The sequence below is a fragment of the Ictalurus furcatus genome, chromosome 14, assembly GCF_023375685.1.
Source record: "Ictalurus furcatus strain D&B chromosome 14, Billie_1.0, whole genome shotgun sequence".
In the NCBI taxonomy this organism is placed as follows: Eukaryota; Metazoa; Chordata; class Actinopteri; order Siluriformes; family Ictaluridae; genus Ictalurus; species Ictalurus furcatus.
In genome coordinates, this window is record NC_071268.1 from 10,582,925 (window position 1) to 10,604,050 (window position 21,126).

At 39.7% G+C, this 21,126-nt stretch overlaps 1 protein-coding gene across 5 annotated transcripts in view; it reads left to right on the plus strand.

Annotated features, from left to right (window-relative positions):
- The first annotated feature begins 957 nt into the window (after positions 1-957).
- The window catches only part of fbxw11a (F-box and WD repeat domain containing 11a), a 67,972-nt gene continuing 47,803 nt past the window's right edge, over positions 958-21,126 (plus strand). For 2 of the 5 annotated variants that reach the window (XM_053640859.1, XM_053640863.1), the window contains exons 1-8: positions 993-1,103; positions 5,422-5,526; positions 16,080-16,148; positions 17,497-17,716; positions 18,053-18,239; positions 19,992-20,082; positions 20,249-20,386; positions 20,538-20,656. In XM_053640859.1, coding sequence (XP_053496834.1) covers positions 1,065-1,103; positions 5,422-5,526; positions 16,080-16,148; positions 17,497-17,716; positions 18,053-18,239; positions 19,992-20,082; positions 20,249-20,386; positions 20,538-20,656 — 968 coding nt within the window. In that variant the 5' untranslated portion in view covers positions 993-1,064. Of the gene's footprint in view, positions 1,104-2,341; positions 2,389-2,437; positions 4,247-5,421; positions 5,527-16,079; positions 16,149-17,496; positions 17,717-18,052; positions 18,240-19,991; positions 20,083-20,248; positions 20,387-20,537; positions 20,657-21,126 lie in introns of those variants that run through there. The other 3 variants (XM_053640861.1, XM_053640860.1, XM_053640862.1) reach the window with 3 other exon arrangements.

A 21,126-nucleotide genomic window follows, 5' to 3' on the forward strand; every position in this document is an offset into this window, starting at 1 on the left:
TTCAGTCAATGCTTACATCAAACACCAGAATGGGAAGGAAGTATGATCTCTGTGACTTTAAGAAGTTGTGTGTGAAAATCCCAGGTCGATCTGCAGTTTCTGAAATACACAAATGTCATGGTTAGAGTCACTGAGATCACATTTCCCCCATTCTGTTTGATGTTAACATCAACGGAAGCTCTTGACCTGTATCTGCATTGTGCTGCCGCCGAATGATTACATAGCTGCATAAATGAGCAGGTGCACATCTGTTCCTATTAAAGTGGACGGTTAATGTTCTTGGCTTGGAGCTGCTGGTTGATAAGAAAAAAGCCCAGCAACACGCTGAGCCAATCAGAAAGCAGCATGCCGTGACAAACCCACGCCCCTTAACTTGATTGTGCCAATCGGACATTCGTGCCGAGTGACGTCAGCGCGTTCGGTACGTACAGAAGCCAGAATCGACAATCAACACACCTTCACATGCCAAAGAAATAAAGTGTTAATTCAATCGTATAAGTTTGACTTTATGTTTCAGCGCTTTTATGAGGATATTTTTGTCATCTTTTGTCGAAATGTTGCTTAACACTTAATGTGTAATATATGTACACTATATATGTGGGGGGGATTTAAAAAAAAGGGGGGGGGGGGCTAAGCGCAAAATGCCAAAACGTTGAATGGTCTTAACAACAAATCATGAAAGTGCATTTCAACATGTCTTAACCAATCAGTAAATATACGATGCCATGTAAATAATGTGATCACGTGCCCCAATAAAATAATAACAGTAATCACGTTTTATATATATATATATATAAATTCACATGGGAAGGTGGTGTGACTTTTCTGTAAGGTGAAATAAGCCTGATGTTTACACCTCTATTAATAAAATATAATAAATAAAAAACTAGAATTTATGTCCAGACAGGTAATCTGCAGGTTGTGATTAGGCAGCAATGCTGAATAAGGACTATTTATTTTGATATATAGGCGTGTAGGGGGTGGTGTGTTGTCTCTGGCTTCACACCTGACTGCTGTTAGGTGACTGGTTTCCATTTTCGCAGAGAGGCGGACTGCACAACAACATGGAGCCGGAGATGGAGGACAAAACTCTGGAGCTGATGGTGAGTTGAACCGAATCCCACTCATACCGACATGCTCATGAACTCATTTACAGTAATCAGTACAATCCCAGGTTTTTCCAGTTTGTGCGGATGGTAAATAAACAAAGCACGTCTATTAGAGAAGCCAGGATTAACGTTAGCTAGCTGGGGAGTTTGCTAGTTTGCTAACTGTCGGTAGCTTAATTGGAAATCAAGGGCCTGTGGTTGAAATAGGAACCAGAAATGTATGCCTTGATATATTTTAAACCCGTTTGAGTTGAGAACGAAATGATGTTTTGAAGCATAACCCAAGGCAGGTATAAACGTCGCAGAAGAACTGCGTAGTTGTTTATAGAAAGCAGCCGTGTTTAAATTCACACCTTATAGCCCTTCATAGTGTGCTAGAATAGTGCTCGCGCTATATGCCGTAACCATGGCGATTATTGGTGGCGCACTAATTCGACACTGCTGCCTATTTACAGTTGTATGCGGTTTGGGACGGAGCCAACATCACTGTCGAGGGAGCGTCCAATCATTGCGGTGGTGTCACTGCGCCATTTGGTTATGTAGTCAGTCAGACTGGTCTCGACTAGTTATCCTGTTAGGATATTAGCTAGCTAGATGTTTAACCCTTGTGTTATGTTAGGGGCGGAAAAAAAGAAGTTACATCCATTATGTTATGGGTCAAAATGACTTCCACAGTTTAAATACACAAAAAAAAAAAAAAACAAACAGCTTAAAAGAGTAAACCTTTTATTATGGTTTGTCCGAGACAAAACATAAGAAGAAATATTTCCATAGAAGTTCATGACCCTAAATGAGGAGTGGAAAGGGGAAAAAGTGAGATTAAGCAATATTTCAGACATCTCAAATGTGGAAATGGGTCAAATTGACCCTGTAACATAATTCACCAAATGGTACAGTGTTTCCTCTTAGTAGTCTTGACATGATTAATATGCAGTCCTTAGCTTTTGGGTTTGTTAAAGTGAACTAATAGCAGGTGAATGTTTAGGACGATATTAAAGTACATGGAAATGATTCAGTGAAACTGAACGTCCTTGCTTTGTCAGTAACAGTCCCGTGGGGTTTGTACTGCAAATGCTCAGTCTTATAGCTAGTGCCACATTTATTGTTGTGGTGATGATCACAACAATGAATGGGTTTTTTTTATTTTAAAGTGACTAACTACTACACTGCATTGTGTGTGTGTGTGTGTGTGTTTGTGTGTCTTTGTTTGTTTTTGTTTGTTTATACACCAGGGCTGGGCGATATGAGGAAAGAAAAAAACAACACGGCATCCCACAGGGTTCTGTTTTAAGCCCTCTATTATACTCTTTATACCCTCGAACATGTAATTGACGAACATAACATTAGCCAACATTACACTCGTAATCTCTCTCAGGTGGATTGAGCAGCAACAGTTGCACCAAATGAAGACGTTGACTAAGACTATGTTTACATGGACAGCAATAATCTAATATTCTGAATAAGACAATATTGTGATTAAGGTGTTTACATGAGTTCTTTTTAGAATATTCCTTTCATGTTCCTGTTTTACATGTTATAGAACATAGATCGATTAACAGCACACGTCATTACGTCCCCACGCCATGCCGTCCGACGTTCCCTCCAGAATTTCACGTATCGACATACAGTTGGTCTTCGTTATGGTACCGTATACAGATTTGGGTGTTTCATTTTTAATTTTAAGAAAGCTTCAAGTGCAGTTAATTATTTGTCATGCTGTACATGCTAATAGACGACTGCTTGAAGCCGTGGGCTGCGTCCCAAACCACGTACTTACTTACTGTATAGTAGCTGATATACATGTATTTCTCCTACTATATAGTAGGTAAGTACATTGTTTCAGACGCAGCCGTGCTCTCTTGTTTACCATCGAAACGGTTGAGCATTGCTGTGTGTGTATGTATCCTGTCGCAAAATGCGGTGAAAACTCTCACACAACGTTAATAGTGTGATTAAGGTGTGTACATGTCTGTAATGCACTTCGATAATGCGACTAAAACAGGAATACTCCACACGGCTTAATTCCCTTTGTGTTTACTTCGAGTATGACTTTAGTCGGTTTAAAGTCATCAGAAATTGCTGTTTACATGCTAGTTTCTTAATCAGAGTATCGTCTTAATCGGGTTAATATCAGATTATTGTTGTCCATGTAAACATACTAAATGTTGAATATGTTAATTTGTTGAAGGCCTGCTGTTAATGTCTAGGATCACTCCCAGCTCAGGCGACAGAAGACGTGTATCTGATGTTGCCATTTAAATCTTTAAAAGATGGTTTTAAGTACAGAGTTAAAATGTTCTTCTTTTAACTTAATCTATTTGTAATAAATATTGTGTAGTTTTACGTGTGAAATATTCTTTTCTGTATTTGAAGTAATCCTTGTAATCATCTAAAGCCGGGTTCACACTGTACGGTTTTGTCCACGATTTGGTCTTCTGAGACAAATTTTCATAATCCTGGAAGATTCCTCTAATCCTAGACCAAAATCTGTAGTCTTTGATCGCTAGTTTAACATGTTCTCTGAAAGTCGATTAACGACTGTTGCGATCAAATTTTTCCTCAGATTAAATTCTGGCAGTGTCAGAAGATTTGAGGCACAGTCCTGTAGTGTCTTCTCCTACTCCGTACAAGTCTTCTTGCGTGCGTCTGTTTTTCACATCTTGACTGTCGTACAGTCTGACATTAATGACTGAGATCCTACAGTGTGACATGGCTTACGGCGGGGATCGTGTTCATATAGTCTCACAAGCAGCAGGTGCAAAGGACTATTAAAAATCACACAGTGTGCACACGGCTTACGTTGTGGATTGTTTAAATAAGAAGTCCATACAGGATTTCACAGCTGTTTTTTTTTTTTTTTTTTTTTGTTGTTTTTTGTTTTTGTGATCGTTGCAGCCAAAAATGATTGATCTTGCTGCAGCTTTAAAAAATTTTTTTTCAAAATTTGTGATGCAATTTGCGAGTTTAGCTTTTTGTGCTTTTTTTTTTCCCTGTTCTTCCAGAAAACTACGTGAATTGGCGAAATTCTTTCCCAGTGATGTTTGTTGATAAATGCTGTATTTTAGCTGTGCTCGTGTTCGACTCGCGTGAATCGAAGAGGGCTTTGGCTGAATGCGCGCTGTGATGTCAAATCTGTGGTAATTTTGAAAAATTGCAAGCTCCTCTGAACGTTGTGGCGTTTGCTTGATTTTTGCATTCATCTCTGCGATTGGAAATTTGACAAAAAAATCCTGGAGGGACGGAATAAGTAAGGAATAAATCTCTTAGGAGTGTGCTGTTATGGGAAAATAATCAACGACAAGGTGATGTGATTCCGCTTAAAGTTAAATCGCGTTAATGTTACTGCCCCAAAGGTATTTACATTCCTCTTTTACAACTGCAGTTTGCCAAAATGTACCATTTTTATTTATTAAATAACGACACATCATTCTATTTATCCATTTATAGTTACGTTTATCATATTGATATTAACATTGTCATATTCCCCAACCCTAGGGAGTACCACGTTGTTGTTTTGTTTTGCATGCTCAAGTTAACAAGGGATCGTTGCAGGTCTTAGGGTCGTCTTAGGGTCACGTTTGCTTCATTGTATTCTCGTTGTGTCGGAGTCTATCTGCACCAAACTCTTCCATTCGTCACGCTAATCTTGTGCAGTGCTGATTCGCCATAAAAGCATTTAGAACCTGTTTTCACTTCCTGTTTCTTCATCCTCTGTTGGCTTTGTGCATATGTGATCACAATTCAGTGTGAATGCAGCTGGTTGTGCGTTCGGGCTTTGGGTGGGGTCATGCGTTTTTTTTTTTGTGTACACTCTGAACGTTAATGTAAACATTAACTAAGCCTACACACTACATTTGACAATGAAAAGAGGAACGAGTAGCACCAATCCCTCTCTTGAAGCCCCGCCCACGATATGAAACAGGCCTGACGCTTTAATGTTGTGTGTTTGACACTGTCTGCAATTAGGTGTGTGTGTGTGTGTGTGTGTGTGTGTGTGTGTGTGTGTGTGTGTGTGTGTGTGTATTTGCTCACTGTATGTTGCTCTAATACTGTTTTTTTTTCCTCCTTCACTTACCCCCCCCCCTCTCTCACTTCCTCCTCTTCTCACTTTACCTCTCTTTCTTTCTTTCTATTTCTCACTCTTGCCTGCCATTTCTCAATAATTTCATACAAATTACACTCATGTTCTGTCTCTCTCTTCCCCTTCACTATTAACTACTCCTTTTTTTTGCTTTTCCCTTTAACACTTCTTTCATGGCTCATTTCCCCTCTTCTCTCTCTCTCTCTCTCTCTCTCTCTCTCTCTGACGCAGTGCTCTTTGCCTCGCTCTCTTTGGCTGGGTTGTTCCTCGGTGGCAGAGAGCCTATGTGCTCTCAGGTGCCTGCAGAGCCTCCCCACCTCCCGGGCCCACAACCAGGTTCTGCTCTTCTCTTCAATACTCCCTCTATCCCCCCCCCACCTCCTCTCTTTCTTCTCCTTCTCTTTTCTCCTCTCAGTGTGGTTCCACCCCACCATCCACCCATCGTCTGTGTGTCTGTTGCATTTCCTCACTTCGTAAGGGTCTCTATTGAGTAACGCAGATTTATATAGATCCTTTTGCTTTTGTTTCCTGGAAATTGTGCATGAGCTTGGTGGGGATGACATAGCTGATACAGACTGGGGAAACTCAGTGTTCCTCTCCCTCTCGTATTCCAGCTCTTCACGTCACGCTTTGCTGTCTGTGTGAGTAACCGAGTAAAAGCAGGGATAAAGATATAAAGTGCATGCCAAAAACATTGATTACTGGAAAGTTAGATCTCGTCTGACTCGGAACTTCTTTATTACAGTTACGCACAACGCATTCATCATCATGCCGGTGTCATGACAAATCGCTAACCTGGACACTCGACAAGCAGATTTCATTTTCCATAACTGCCTGGAAAAGAAAACTAACCCTACTCTCTACTTACGTCGTGTGTGCGTGTTTAACTGTATTGTGATGAACCTCAATGCTGTAACTGGAGCTCGACCGATAGTGGATTTTACAGATACTTATAACTAAGTTACCGATTAATCATGCCAACACGTTAGTCACAGACTTTTTTTCAAGAGCGAAAACACAACAAAAACTTTATCTGGACCGGATAAGAACTATGACTACATGGTCATCCCCTCTGTGGGAATTCATACTCCCTTTGTAAATATTTCCCTCAGTCTGTATTAACACACTGAACTAGCTAACTAGCTCACCATACACTATTATTTTACGCTAGGTATCGCTTTAGTCAATCGGGTTTCCAGGCAGCCAGAACATAGGACTGGGTCGCGCACTAGAACCGGTGGGCTAGTTAATGAGTTCATCATTTGTCCACCCCTGCATGTGTACACATCACTAACCCTGACCCTGATGTCTATTTAATATTTATTGCAAAAGTTTTTGTTCTTACATTTCTTTATTTATTTTTAACCGTTGTTTTTGTGTATGTGTATATGACTTCATGTCTGTGCATAACATGCTGTCTGGAAGCTCATCATGCACATTTCTGCTGGAGCTATTTCACATCAGAAGCTTATTGGTTTGGCTAGTTTAAGCCGGACAGGATGTTCCTGAGATGAGTCATCGTATGAGCTTAGAGCTGCACAATTCAGGGTTTGTAGTACAAGACGACGTATTCATTTCCATACTATATATCCATACTTTGCTTGTATTTTCTCATTTGTAAGTCGCTTTGGATAAAAGCATCTGCTAAATGAATAAATGTAAATGTAATGTGGAATCCTATGGGAATTTACAAAACGTCTTTTAGGAAATTGTGTGAAAATAAGACGTGTGTGTGTGTGTGTGTGTGTGTGTGTATAATAACTCTGAAGTTCAGATGACGTTCAGCCTTTGTACAACATATGTTATAGTCTCCTTTTTGATGTAATGACAATAAAAAAAAAACGAACAGGAATACCGCGAAAGACCTCTTCGATTCACGTTCGTCGATCATGAGCTTAAAGGTCTACCAACAAACATCACTGTGAAAGACCGTGCAGAACAATTTCGTGCAATTGCAATTTCTGCAAAGTAGTTTTCTTCCAAAAAAAGCCCCAAAAAAGTTTTGAAAACAAAAAACAGCAAAATCAAGCATTTTTGGCTGAAACAATCACAAAACAACCCTCTAAAATCCTGTTCAGACTGTATTATCCTGAAGTTGATTCTCCTCCTGTAGTACCCTAACACATCCTGTGTTTTATTCCTCTTACACAGCAATGTTCCCTCATTAGGCCTGTCACGATAACGAATTTACTGGACGATATATTGTCCAGAAATAATCTTGTTATACGATATTATTGTCATTTTATGACCATTTTTTGCCACCGATGTAACAATAATATGGTAACAGTTTTTGTCTTCTGACAAAAATATCCTTTAAATGTAGTCAGTATTTCTTCACCTTCTGACCAATCAAAATCAATCATTCAACAGAGCAGTGATACAAAGGGCGTCGACATCAGTTTGTTCTTAAATTTACTGAAGAAATCATTTCAGTGATGATTTCGGTGTTGATATAGTAGAGTGACCGGGATTAGTGTTTTCGGCGTTATTGTACTGTGAGCAAAAGGCACTGTAGCTATGTTTCCCTCCAAGTATTTTTATGCGATGGAAGGATTGATGGAATCACCAGAGGTGAATAAAATCTCCAAAATGTGCATTTTAAAAAAAAAAAAAAAAAAAAAAAAAAAAAAACGTAGGCACTCAATTGAGGTTGGATCATTTTTGTATTCGATGAGAAGACGTGCATGTAAACTACGATGGAAGTGCATAATAAATTTCTCGATGTGCATTTAAAAAGGGCATTCCTTAAAGCGCACTTCTTATGGTTTTGAAACGTGCCTTATTGTTTTAAAGGTCTCATACAATATATTTACACGCATCCAAGGACAAAAAAAACACTTTAATGAGCTCATAACTTAAACTGCAGCATTACCTTTTCCCCCCAGTGTCACAAATGACTCGTTAAACGATCCGTTCTAAAGGATTCATTCTAAACTCCTCTTTTCAGAGAGCATACTCTGTTCTGATTGGTCAGATGTCCCAGTCTGTTGTGATTGGTCTACTGCTGTCAGCGTGTGTCGAAAAGGAAACGCCCACTACTGTAACCAGTTTCAGCTCTGTCTGTTCTCGAGCAGCTGATGAAGACCAGAGGCGGGTTTTTTTTTGTTACAAACCTACGTAGATTAGTACAGGAAGTAAAGTCTGGAATTACTAACGACTTGTTTCAGCTGTTCAGAATCGGTTCCTTCTTTTAGGAGTCAATAATTCTGATTGTCATGAGCTTTGATTTCTGAAACTTTGCAGACATTTTTACATTCACAAACAGCTCTATAACACACTACATGAAAGGGAATATCTGGAAAAACCATAATAGGTGCAGTTTAACACATCATGTGATTGGATAATTGGCTTGATGTGACTATTCAGCACATGTGCCAAACTTAAACAGCATAATGGCAATTCAGTGGGAATTCAGTGTTATTCAGTGGGAACTGAGGCGCGGTGGGTCGCATAACTGGACTAAGCAGTGGACCTATCTCATTGCACAGCATCTCAGATGTTGTTTTTGTCATTCTGAAATGCCTGAGCCAAAGTCTGTCATCGAAATGATTTGGTATAATTACTTCCCAGATCTGTCTCACACGACTCCCTTCCCAAATATCAGGCATCCGCCTCCAAACGCAGGATATCATGAGGTTTGTATGTTTGTGATAGCATTTCATCTATACGGTCTGAAGTGCAAGTTATTTATTATATTGGGAAAAGAGCCACAATGGCTTCCTCACTTTCTACCACTTCCATTTGTAGTGATACTCTGCCCCAGTTTCCCCCGAACTTGACGATTTTGTTCTCTTGAACACACGGGGTGGAAGCGGTGCTTTATTCACCAATGTTTAGTGCGATATTCCAATTTTTTTTCCCCATATGTTAACTTTACAAATTTTGGTGCAAACACAGCTACTGATTTGGAGGTGAAGAGATTTCTGTGATGTCAGTGGTGCCAGTCACCATTATCTTATCTTTCTGAATGCCAACCCCCCCCCCCATTGTGTAACCATTAGAACTTGAACTTGAAATTGAATTGCAATACATTCAGAAGCCTTTTTAAATGCCTTTCCAGTAGCATGATTTCATCAGGCTTTTTTCTAGCTGCGCTTATAATTAAATGAAATGATATAAGCACCCTTTACTGATTACATTTCTGGCTAATTGCGATGATTATCCAGAGTAAATGGCTCACTAGTCAGTTTACATAGAGCTGGATTTAGAGCAGCTGGTCCAGCATGTAGGTGATTAAGGGCACATGTAACAGCTCGGTGCTGATGGTGGTTCTGATGTAGGCAGGGTGTGTAAGGTGTAGATTACAGGGAGTCATGCCGACTGCGACCTAATCATTTCCAGCCTCTGTTTTGTTGATTTTATTTATATACAGTGCCCTCCACTAATATTGGCACCCTTGGTAAATATGAGCAAAGAAGGCTGTGAAAAATTGTCTTTATTGTTTAACCTTTTGATCTTTTTGTTTAAAAAATTCACAAAAACACTCTGCTGACATGGATATCAAACAATTGTAAACAACACCGGTTTATCAAAAAATATCTTTGTTAAATATAGGTGTGCTTGTGCTACCTCCCTTTGCCAAGATAACAGCTCTGAGTCTTCTCCTATAATGCCTGATGAGGTTGGAGAATACATGGCAAGGGATCTGAGACCATTTCTCCATACAGAATCTCTCCAGATCCTTCACATTTCGAGGTCCACGCTGGTGGATTCTCCTCTTCAGTTCACCCCACAGGTTTTCTATGGGTTTCAAGTCAGGAGACTGGGATGGCCATGGCAGGACCTTGATTTTGTGGTCAGTAAACCATTTTTGTGTTGATTTTGATGTATGTTTTGGATCATTGTCCTGCTGGAAGATCCAACCATGGCCCATTTTAAGCTTTCTGGCAGAGGCAGTCAGGTTTTCATTTAATATCTGTTGATATTTGATATTTTGAGTCTATGATGCCATGTATCCTAACAAAATGTCCAGGTCCTCTGGCAGAAAAACAGCCCCAAAACATTAAAGCGCCACCACCATATTTAACCGTGGACATGAGGTACTTTTCCGTATGGCTACCTCTCTATGTGCACCAAAACCACCTCTGGTGTTTATTGCCAAAAAGCTCTGTTTTGGTTTCAGCTGACCCTAGAACCCGATCCCATTTGAAGTTCCAGTAGTGTCTGGCAAATTGAAGATGCTTGAGTTTGTTTTGGATGAGAGTAGAGGCTTTTTTCTTGAAAACCTTCCAAACAACTTGTGGTGATGTAGGTGACTTCGGATTGTAGTTTCGGAGACTTTCTGACCCCAAGACGCAGCTAACTTTTGCAGTTCTCCAGCTGTGATCCTTGGAGATTATTTGGCCACTTGAGCCATCCTCTCTACAGTGCATTGAGACCGTATAGACACACGTCCTCTTCCAGGTTGATTCATAACATTTCCAGTCGACTGGAACTTCTTAATTATTGCCCTGATGGTGGAAATGGGCATTTTCAATGCTTGTGCTATTTTCTCATAGCCACTTCCCATTTTGTGAAGCTCAACAGCCTTTTGCCGCACATCACAGCTATATTCCTAGGTCTTACCCATTGTTATGAATGACTAAGGGAATTTGGCCTACATGTTACCTCATATTTATACCCCTGTGTAACAGGAAGTCATGATTAAGCAATTTCCTTTTCCTAGTCACCCAGGTGGACTTAAAAAAAAATATAACATATCAATGAGAATATACTTCAAATATAGTTTTCTCATGAGAGTTCATAGGGGTGCCAATAGCTGTTGCGCTCTCGCTCTCTCTCTCTCTCTCGTATAATGTGTGTGTGTGTGTGTGTGTGTGTGTGTGTGTGTGTGTGTGTGTGTGTGTGTTTGATATCCATGAGAGCAGAGTATTTTTGTGAATTTATTTAACAAAATATCAGAAGGTTAACCAATAAATGCAGTTTTTCACAGCCGCCTTTGCTCATATTTACCAAGGGTGCCAATATCAGTGGACGGCACTGTATGTATGCTAGCATTCCTTTTTTCTTTCTTCATCTGTTTTGTGCCTGTACGCATTCCTAATTTCGGTTAAAATATGAAATAATAATATTTTGTTCAGATGTTATTGATATTCTGGAGAAAGGGCACAGGCTGCACCTGAGAGGGCTCAACTTCTCAACACTACAGGAACAGTTGCATTATGTTTTAGAAAGCGAACCGTGTGGTGACAGAATGGCTTTAGGGATTTCAGTTTTTTTCTTTGTTTGGTGACGAATGATTATAACGATGATTCATTGTGTAAGTGCAGATTTATTTCGTAACGAATTAAACACAACGGGACCTGCTGTAATATTAAAATAATTAACAAAATGGTGGTGTAATACCACCCTCAAGTTGATTATTTTCCTGTAAGAGCACTTCCTGCAGTGTTTCTTTCCTCTTGTACTACAGCGACTTGCCAACGAATACACACTCTTTTATTATTATTATTTTTTTTATTATTATTAATTTTTATTGATTGCAGAATGACATTTATAGTTTCATTTAATGTCATGGAACAAGTTAGTTCCTGTTATCACTTACATTATAGCAGCTATAAACAGTTCCCTCAACAGATTCTCTCTCTCTCTCTCTCTCTCTCTCAAAGGTACAGTTGAGGTTATAAGTTTACATATGCCTTGCAGAATCTGCAAAATGTTCATTTTAAAATAAGAAGCATAATAAAAATTGCATTTTGTTTATTTAGTCCTGCCCTTAATAAGTCATTTCACATAACAGATGTTTGCATATAGTCCACAAGACACAATACTAACTGAATTTACACAAATGAACCAGTTCAAAAGTTTACACACCCTTGATTATTAATACTGTATGTTGTTACCTGGATGATCAACGACTGTGTTTGTTTTGTGATAGTTGTTCACGAGTCCCTTGTTTGTCCTGAGCAGTTCAACTGCCCACTGTTCTTCAGAAAAATCCTCCAGGTCCTGCACATTCTTTGCTTTTCCAGCATCTTCTGCATTGTTTGACCCCTTTTTAACAGATTTATTTTTTTGGCGGAGTTTCACAGTGAGAACAACTGAGGGACTCGTACACAACTATTACAGGAGGTGCAAACATTCACTGATTCTCAAAGGCAAATCCTTTCACCTGCACTTTGCACTCTTTTATTTTATCTCATTATTATCTCATATGAATAGTGTGTTGACTCAGATCGAGCCCTGTCATGACGTCCATTTGCTTCTCTCCTCTGTTCAAGTGTGTGCATGTACGCCCCCCCCCCCCCCCTTTATGTGTGTACTGTTTTGCCTGTTGGCTTTTCAAGCACGCACCTGCCTTTTGCTCATTGAAGCTGTGTGTTTGTGGGGCTGTGTACTCAGCAGTTAAAAGAACCTTTAAAAGATCCTTTTAAATCCTTTAATTCCTTTAAAGTGCCGGTCCTCCGAGTACAGAGTGGCTCTGTGTGCAGGCTTAAAGATGGTGAGTTTGGACTGTGTGTCTTTTCTCTGTGGGCAGCTATAATTATGTTCGACGCAGAGAGGCTGTGAGCTGTACAGTACACGATGATCTACTCTCTACTCCCACCCACTGTGGGGGCTGAACGGCTCGTTTAAATCCTCTTCAAGCTTAAAACGTCTTCCATTTAGGCAAAGGCTGATATCAAATTTTATCACATAGGATTATCACATAGGATTCTTGTTGACCTTTTATTACCGATACCACAGTAGTATAGTATTTAGGGGAGGCGGATGTGACCAGAATATATCATCATGATACTTTAAGGCATATCTATAATTTATATCACACACTAGAAGTAAAGCAGTTGTGCAGTATGGGGCGGGGGGCAATTTACTAAAAAAAAAAAAAAAAAAAAAAACAGGAACATCGTCAGCTACTTGTTTCTCAGCAAAAAGTCTGCAAAGTTTCAAAAATCAAAAGTGCACAACAAATGGAGTTATTCAGTATGTTTACATGGACAGCAATAATCCGATATTAAGATGATACTCTGATTAAGAAACTAGCATGTAAACAGCGATTATTGATGACCTTAATCCAACTAAATTCATACTCAAAATAAACACAAATGGAATTAAGACATGTGGAGTAATTCCTGTTTTAGTCGCAATATCGACGTGTATTATAGACATGTACACACCTTAATCACATTATTAACATCGTGTGGGAGATTTCACCGCATTTTGTGACAGGACACGTACACACACGGCAGTGTTCAACCGTTTGACAGTAAACGAGAGCACGGCTGCGTCCGAAACTGCGTACTTGCCTACTATATAGCAGGCGAAATACGTGTGTGTGTGTGTGTGTATCTATAGTAGAAGAAATACATTTATTTTGGCTACTGTATAGCAGGTAACTATTTGGTTTGGGCCGCAGCCCACGGCTTCAAGCAATCGTCTATTTGCATGTATAGCATGACAAATAATTCATTATTCGTAAAAATTAAGAATGAAACACCCAAAACTGTATACAGTACCATAACGAAGACCAACTGTATGTCGATGCGTGAAATTCTGGAGGGAACGTTGGACGGCGTGGTGTGGGGATGTAATGACGTGTGCCGTTAATTGATCTATGTTCTATAACATGTAAAACGGGAACATGAAAGGAATATTCTAAAAACTACTCATCAACACCTTAATCACAATATTGTCTTATTCAGAATAAGGTCAATAATTAGATTACTGCTGTCCATGTAAACGTAGTCACTGACTCCCAAAATATGGAACCGATTCTGAACAGCTGAAATGAGTCGTCAGTAATTCCAGACTTACTTCCTGTACAAACCTACTTTATTTGGTAACACAAAACCCGCCTCTGGTCTTCACTGGCTGTTCGCGAACAACGTGTACTTTGACCCGCCCTCAAACACTGCAGTTGAGGTTGTGTCCTGAAAGAGTTGGGTCTAGAAGACATGGGTGGCTGTGGCTCAGGTGGTAGAGCGGGTTGTCCACTAATCGTAGGGTTGGTGGTTCGATTCCTGGCCCACGTGACCACATGCCGAAGTGTCCTTGGGTAAGACACTGATCCCCAGGTTGCTCCCGATGGCAAGTTAGCGCCTTGCATGGCAGCTCAGCTACCATTGGTGTGTGTGAATGGGTGAATGAGACACAGTGTAAAGTGCTTTGGATAAAAGCGCTATATAAGTGCGCCATTTACCAAGATGCTGTTTTCTGCGCTGCAAAAGCAAAACCATGTTTCATGGACTCCCAAAGGATGATGTAAAGCGTTTAGAATTCATTATAAAATGGTACCACCGACTTTTGTTTGTGTTAAAGTCATTTCACTGACTACTGCTTCTATAATCTAGCTGAAGTCGAAGGATTGTTCATTAAAAGTGGGTAAGGCCCAGTCTTATTTGGGCCGTTTTGCGCTTCTGGATCACAACCTGTTAGTATGACTCATTATTTATGTATATATTTTCTACCAAGTTTTCAAACTGTAGTTTTGTGTTGTATATGTATACAGTTAGTGCATAGCTTTTAGCCTGTTGGCCTCTGCATTATTGTCAAACTACATATAAACTTAACACTGAGAAACGTCCTGTTCTCGTTGTGCTTGCGACGGTGGTTCAGGTTTCTTTCTCTGCGTCATTATCGGACTCGTCTCAAATTGGTATGGTAAACCTGACATTATTAAGGATATGGTCAATTCGGATATGGTAGTGGGCGTTTCCTTTCCGACAGCAGTAGACCAATCACAACAGACTGGGATCTAACCAATCAGAGCAGAGTATGCTCTCTGAACTGAGGAGTATAGAGTGAATGGATCATTCATGTAACCAATTTGCCTTTGGATGCATGTAAACCTATTGTATGAGACCTTTAAAACAAAATTAGTCACTTTTCAAAACCATCATAGGTGCGCTTTAAGCAACTCGCACCAGTTTTCCTAACTCCTAGCACACAGTGGAGCATTTTGGATATAAACAAGTTTATAAACTGAAGAAATTCATTTTTGTTGACTCTGGGTATCTGCTAAATCTAGCGGCGTCGCATTACGTGTGTTTGACGTCATGTGCCATCACCTAGGAAGCGGCTTTTACTTCCGGTTAATAAAAAAAACCCCACTAGTGTTCGATTTGAGATGATGATGATGGTACCCTTCATACACTAGATGATAGAGTACATGGTGTGTAGTGTAAGTGTATAGTACGTCATTTAGGACACTACTGTGGTCTGTACTCTCTGAAGCGTGTTTTTGGAACAGAAGTAATGCGATGAGTGAGTAAAACTGACCCGTGCCGTCCACAGACCAACTAATCGATAATGAGATTCATTGACCATGATTTTAATAATCGATTATTATCCATAATGCAACATGTATACAGGAATGTTTCTGGAAAACGACTCCCTCGGCACTGAATATCATGGTGGACCGTATCACTGATTATCAGCCCATCCCTACTCCGGTGTTTCCTCAAGGACAAATGCACTGAATCCTTTGCTAAGCGTTGTTATGCGATACAAAGTACACCAGGCTATCACCCTCTCTTGCATGGATCATATTCTCACAGACTGTCATTTACTTGCATAGGTGTAAATGATTCGTGCATTATTTATGAACTGCTGACTCGTGTATAATCTTAACACGAATCCCGGAGCCATCGGTTCAGAGGAGGATACAGACTACAGGAAATGTGGCTTTCTGCTTTGTCTTTTTTTTATTTTTTTTATTTTTTTTATTATTATTTTATCTTCTGGCGTCGATCATAAACCTGTATTTATGACATGAATCACATGGTTAGATGGCGCCGTTCATTCTGATCATGCTTCTCTGTTATCAACCCTTTAATTTTCCCTCTTTTACACACGCACACAGTGTTGTAATATGCTCTCTCTCTTGGTCTTGTGGTAATATTATGCCATTCCTCTTTTTTTTTTTTTCTTTTCTTTTATTCTTTCTGTAGAATCTAACTGTGATGGAGTCACAGAATCTCACTGATGACCTCTCGCCAAAGAAGACGACAGTTTTTAAGGTTGGTGTGTATGGCCCTCATGGCCCTTGTTTAATCCGATTTAGCCGTTTAATGTGTGTAGATGCAGGGTGGATTTCCAAAAAAAAAAAAAATTGAAGCAGCTACAACCAAACTTTCTCCAACTGCTTTAAAATGTTAGTAATAGAAAGAATGCTTGTTCTCAATATTGCAACCCTGGTTGTCGAGGTACTTTGGTAAATGTTTGTTTTTTTTGTTTTGTTTCATACGCTAAGTTTGTTGTTAAGAGGGGAACAAGACCGATCATGACATCTCAAACACCCTTAACTTGCTCAATCAGACTTCCTTAACTTCGGCTTCCTGTTCTAAAACGTTGTTAACACCCTGAAAACATGACCCAGATTAGGGAAATATGGCAATATGTTACTGATATTGACATCGAGTCACTCCTAAATATGGTCATTCTAGGTAACTGACTAGACCATTTCATGTTATTGTGCCTCCTTTATCTTGTTGAAATGTTTTTTAAATTTATTTTTTAAAACGCTGGACCAAAAAAAAACCTGAATCCAGAGTGACCTTTTGTTGGAAAAACATCAGTATAATTATATATGGTGAGATATATATTTAAATTAAATTGGATTAACCTATATTGTCTCCCATAGAAGAAATTTGTCTTGGGCAATCGAGAGAACACGGTTGACGTTACAATACACACATACTGTACAATCAAACTACAGTTGACCTACAATTACACCCAGATCTGTATAAACAGCCAAACATGCATACCGTACAATAACCAAACATACACAAATACCCTATGCCTAATATTACCCAAATACCCTACACCAAGATATTTGACACCCCCCCCCCCCCCAACACACACACACACGCTTCATCTCTTACTATTTAGTAATTTGATTGATTAATGGAAGTAAAGAAAATTTATACCTGTTTGGTAACGTGTACCTTCTGCCCATATGTATGTGTAATATGTATGTGTATGTATGATATTCTAGCCATATTGCACATCCCCAATCCAGAGGAATTACTAAAAGTTTGACTCGGCAGTCCATACAGGATTTCACAGAATTTTTTTTGTTGTTGTTGTGGCCAAAAAGGCTTGGTTTCACTCTGGCTTTTATTAAAAAAAAATTATAATTTTATGGGAAAACTGTTTGAATTAGCGAAAGTTACAATTGCGTGAAAGTTTCGCACGGTCTTTCACAGTGATGTTTGTTGGTAAACAAGACTTATTTTAGCTGTACTCGTTCGACGCATGTGAATCAAAGGGGGCTTTGGCTGAGCGTGTGTAATCTGCAGAAAATCTAACCTAGAATTAGAACTGTTTTTGCTGAATCATGTGTGTCTGTGAATGTGTGTTATTCAGCTGGGAAATGGTACTCTGTCTGGCTCGAGGAAACGTCTGTCACGTGCCACCTTTGAGAAGGAGAAGGAGATGTGTATCCAGATGTTCGAGCAGTGGTCCGAGGCTGATCAGGTGGAATTTGTGGAGCATCTCATCTCACGCATGTGCCATTACCAGCATGGCCACATCAATTCTTACCTCAAACCCATGCTACAGAGAGACTTTATAACAGCCTTGCCAGGTACACACACACCCCTCTCTTACCTAAATCCCATAGTACAAAGAGACTTCTAATGCTCCCTGCTAGGTACACACATACTCCTACTTCCCGCTACTATAGAGATACTTCTTAATCCTGCTTTCAGAAGTGCACACACCTGTGCATACACTGTAATCATCAGGTGTCTAGACTAGTTAGTGTTTTTTCTGAGATTATTATAATTTTTTTTGTATGTTACCATGCACATAAACAGAAACACAATATTTGTATATTTAAGAAGAATACTTATATCAGTTATAATATATGGTCCATCATCTTCTGAAAAACCTGTCTGATCTGTTGTGATTTTCTCTCCAGCGCGGGGTCTGGAGCACATAGCGGAGAACATCCTGTCCTTTCTGGACGCCCGCTCTCTGTGCGCGGCTGAGCTGGTGTGTCGCGAGTGGCACCGGGTCATCTCTGAGGGCATGCTGTGGAAGAAGCTCATTGAGAGGATGGTGCGCACTGATCCACTGTGGAAAGGCCTGTCTGAAAGACATCAGTGGTGAGCTGAAGGATGTGGATGAATTGTCCATGGATTGCATTTTCTATGTTGCACACAATCCTTATGTTCTACCAAAATGCTGTGCTAAAGATTTTATTCCTATCTAAAGAGCTGAGCGCCACAGTTGGGATATAATCAGTGCTGAAACTTTTCATGTTTGCAAACTTATACAGTCTACTCTAGGGATGTGTTTCGATACTCGTCTGTACCAATACTGATATCAAAATTAGTATCCTACTTGGTGTTAAGCAATCGAGGACCTAATGGGATACATTTATATTTAGCTCTGTTTATGATTTTCTGGAATTTAAGTCGGCCATGAATGGTGCTATCCGTCCTAAATGGTATAGAGATTAGAATTAGCGTGTCCCAAATCGTGGTGTGTTGAAACGAGTATCCCAGAGGTGCCCAGATGGTCTACTGTTTCCGGTAAACTTTCTAAGTGTGGATCCTTGGACACTTTTTCGGATAATATTGCCCACAACTCCTTGAGCGAGGGAGGAGGAGCTTTGTGACCGTTTGCTTCGGCGAATTCAAGGACTCATTTTAGAGAGGTGTACATAAAACGCGGGAAAAAATAAATCAAGAGAATGGTAAATGAAATTATATGGTATAAATTATATAAGGAATGAAGAAAAGCTGAACTGCAGCGAGGAGTGTGTTTACAGTGATGGTGTGTGTAACTAGGTGTAACAGCATTCTTGTCTGTTACTTGATATGTTGGTATGTCCCAGTACTTGCGTACTCTTTTGCTACACACTCAAAAGTATGTACTTTTACTTCACAAATGGAGTACATACTTTCATACGTAGTCAGTACATACTGCATAGTATAAGTAGACAATTTGAGACTCAGCAAGTTGTTTTGTTTTTTTTTTAAACGAATGATATTTATTTCTTTATTTATTTATTTTATACCAGTCAACACAAAATTGTTCCGTTAGTACAGCGTTGATGAAATGGGTCTAATACTGTCTACTTGGTTCTAATGAAAGTTCTCCCTGCACTATTGTAAAAGTTGCCATTTCCTTGGCAGTATCATATCATTGAAAATCAGCATATTAAGTAAGCATATTAAATATGTGTCTAAATCAGTAGTGATCTGATTCTAATGTCCACCATGCAGCAGAGCCACCATCAAGAAACAGTGTAAACTCTAAGAGCTTATTTCAAGTGTTCTTAAAGCCATTGCACAGCATACTAACTATTAAATGAAAGACTATTTATGTTCAATCTCGTAAATCTTTCCCACAGAGAACATTTGAGAGATGGCCTTGTAGACCAAACTGTCCTTTATCAGCATAACACTGGAAATGTATTTCCTGTTTGTACATAGTTCATCCCATGACATTTTAGATTGACAACAGAAGTGGCCCTATAATCGACCCTTGAGGAACATCATGCTTGACACTAGCTAAGAAGGTCATTTACCATCCTGACTAATGTAGTCTATGTGCTATAATGAGAAACATCTGATTGTTATTTTAATTCATTTTCTGACTAATAATGGTAACTATTATTATTACTTTTTTTTTTTTAAAGAATCAGAAGTACAAATTGATGAATGAGGATTGCATTAAATCAAATTAAATCCGAAATACTTCATTTTGACATCTGTTCAAGTTGTATGCATTTGAATGGCCTTTTCAAGAAGATTTAAACACTTCCTATTGATTGTGCCAAATAGGGCAACGGAAAGATCTTATACAAACAATGCAATGCATGTACATAAAATAACTGTTTTGTTTTCCAGGGAGAAGTACTTGTTCAAGAACCGCACAAATGAAGTCCCACCCAACTCGTACTATCACTCACTCTACCCTAAAATTATACAGGACATCGAGGTGAGCATTTATTATTATTGAGCATATGGGTCATTTCTAACTGTGTATCCTTTCTGATGGTAGTTTCTATAGTAGTACTTGTTTATACAGGGGGTGTAATTAAAAATGTCTCTTGGTCTTTGTCCTTTTATTTTTGTTGTTTGGGGGGGTGTGTGTGTGTGTTTAGACGATTGAGGCCAACTGGCGCTGCGGCAGACACAACCTGCAGAGGATCCAGTGCAGATCAGAGAACAGCAAAGGGGTATACTGCCTACAGTACGACGATGACAAGATCATCAGCGGCCTCCGAGACAACTCCATTAAGGTGTGTGGGAGTGCGGTGTTGCTTTCACAGAGGAATATCTTATGTTTGTATTTAGTGTTATGTTAACCTACAACCGTGCAATCATCAGTGCTAACATAATGAAATATTGCAGCGTTTACTAATACAGTATCTCTCTTTGTCTCTCTGTCAGATCTGGGATAAGCACACTCTGGAGTGTCTGAAGATTCTGACCGGTCACACTGGTTCAGTTTTGTGTCTGCAGTATGATGAGAGGGTAATAGTGACCGGTTCCTCAGACGCTACTGTCAGGTATACATGACATTTTTGCAAATTATTATTAGGGAGGGAGCCACAGGCTTATAAGTTGGCACGTTTGCCTCGAACCTCCGGGGTTTGGGTTTCGAGTCCTGTCTCCGCCCTGTGTGCACGGCGTTTGCATGTTCTCCCCGTGCTCCGGGGGTTTCCTCCGGGTACTCCGGTTTCCTCCCCCCAGTCCAAAGACATGTGTTGTAGGCTGATTGGCATTTCCAAATTGTCCATAGTGTGTGAATGTGTGTGTTTGTGCCCCACAATAGGTTGGCACCCCGTCCAGGGTGTGCGCAGAGAGCCCTGGGATAGGCTCTACGCTCCCTCATGACTCTGTGTAGGAAAAGTGGTACAGAAAATAGACCTTTGTTTCACCTTTTCATTTTGTCCACTGTCTTTTAGTCCTGTGTAACACTATCTAAGTGTTATTTCATCTCTAAACCATTTATGTTTACTACGTAAATCTTTTTTGT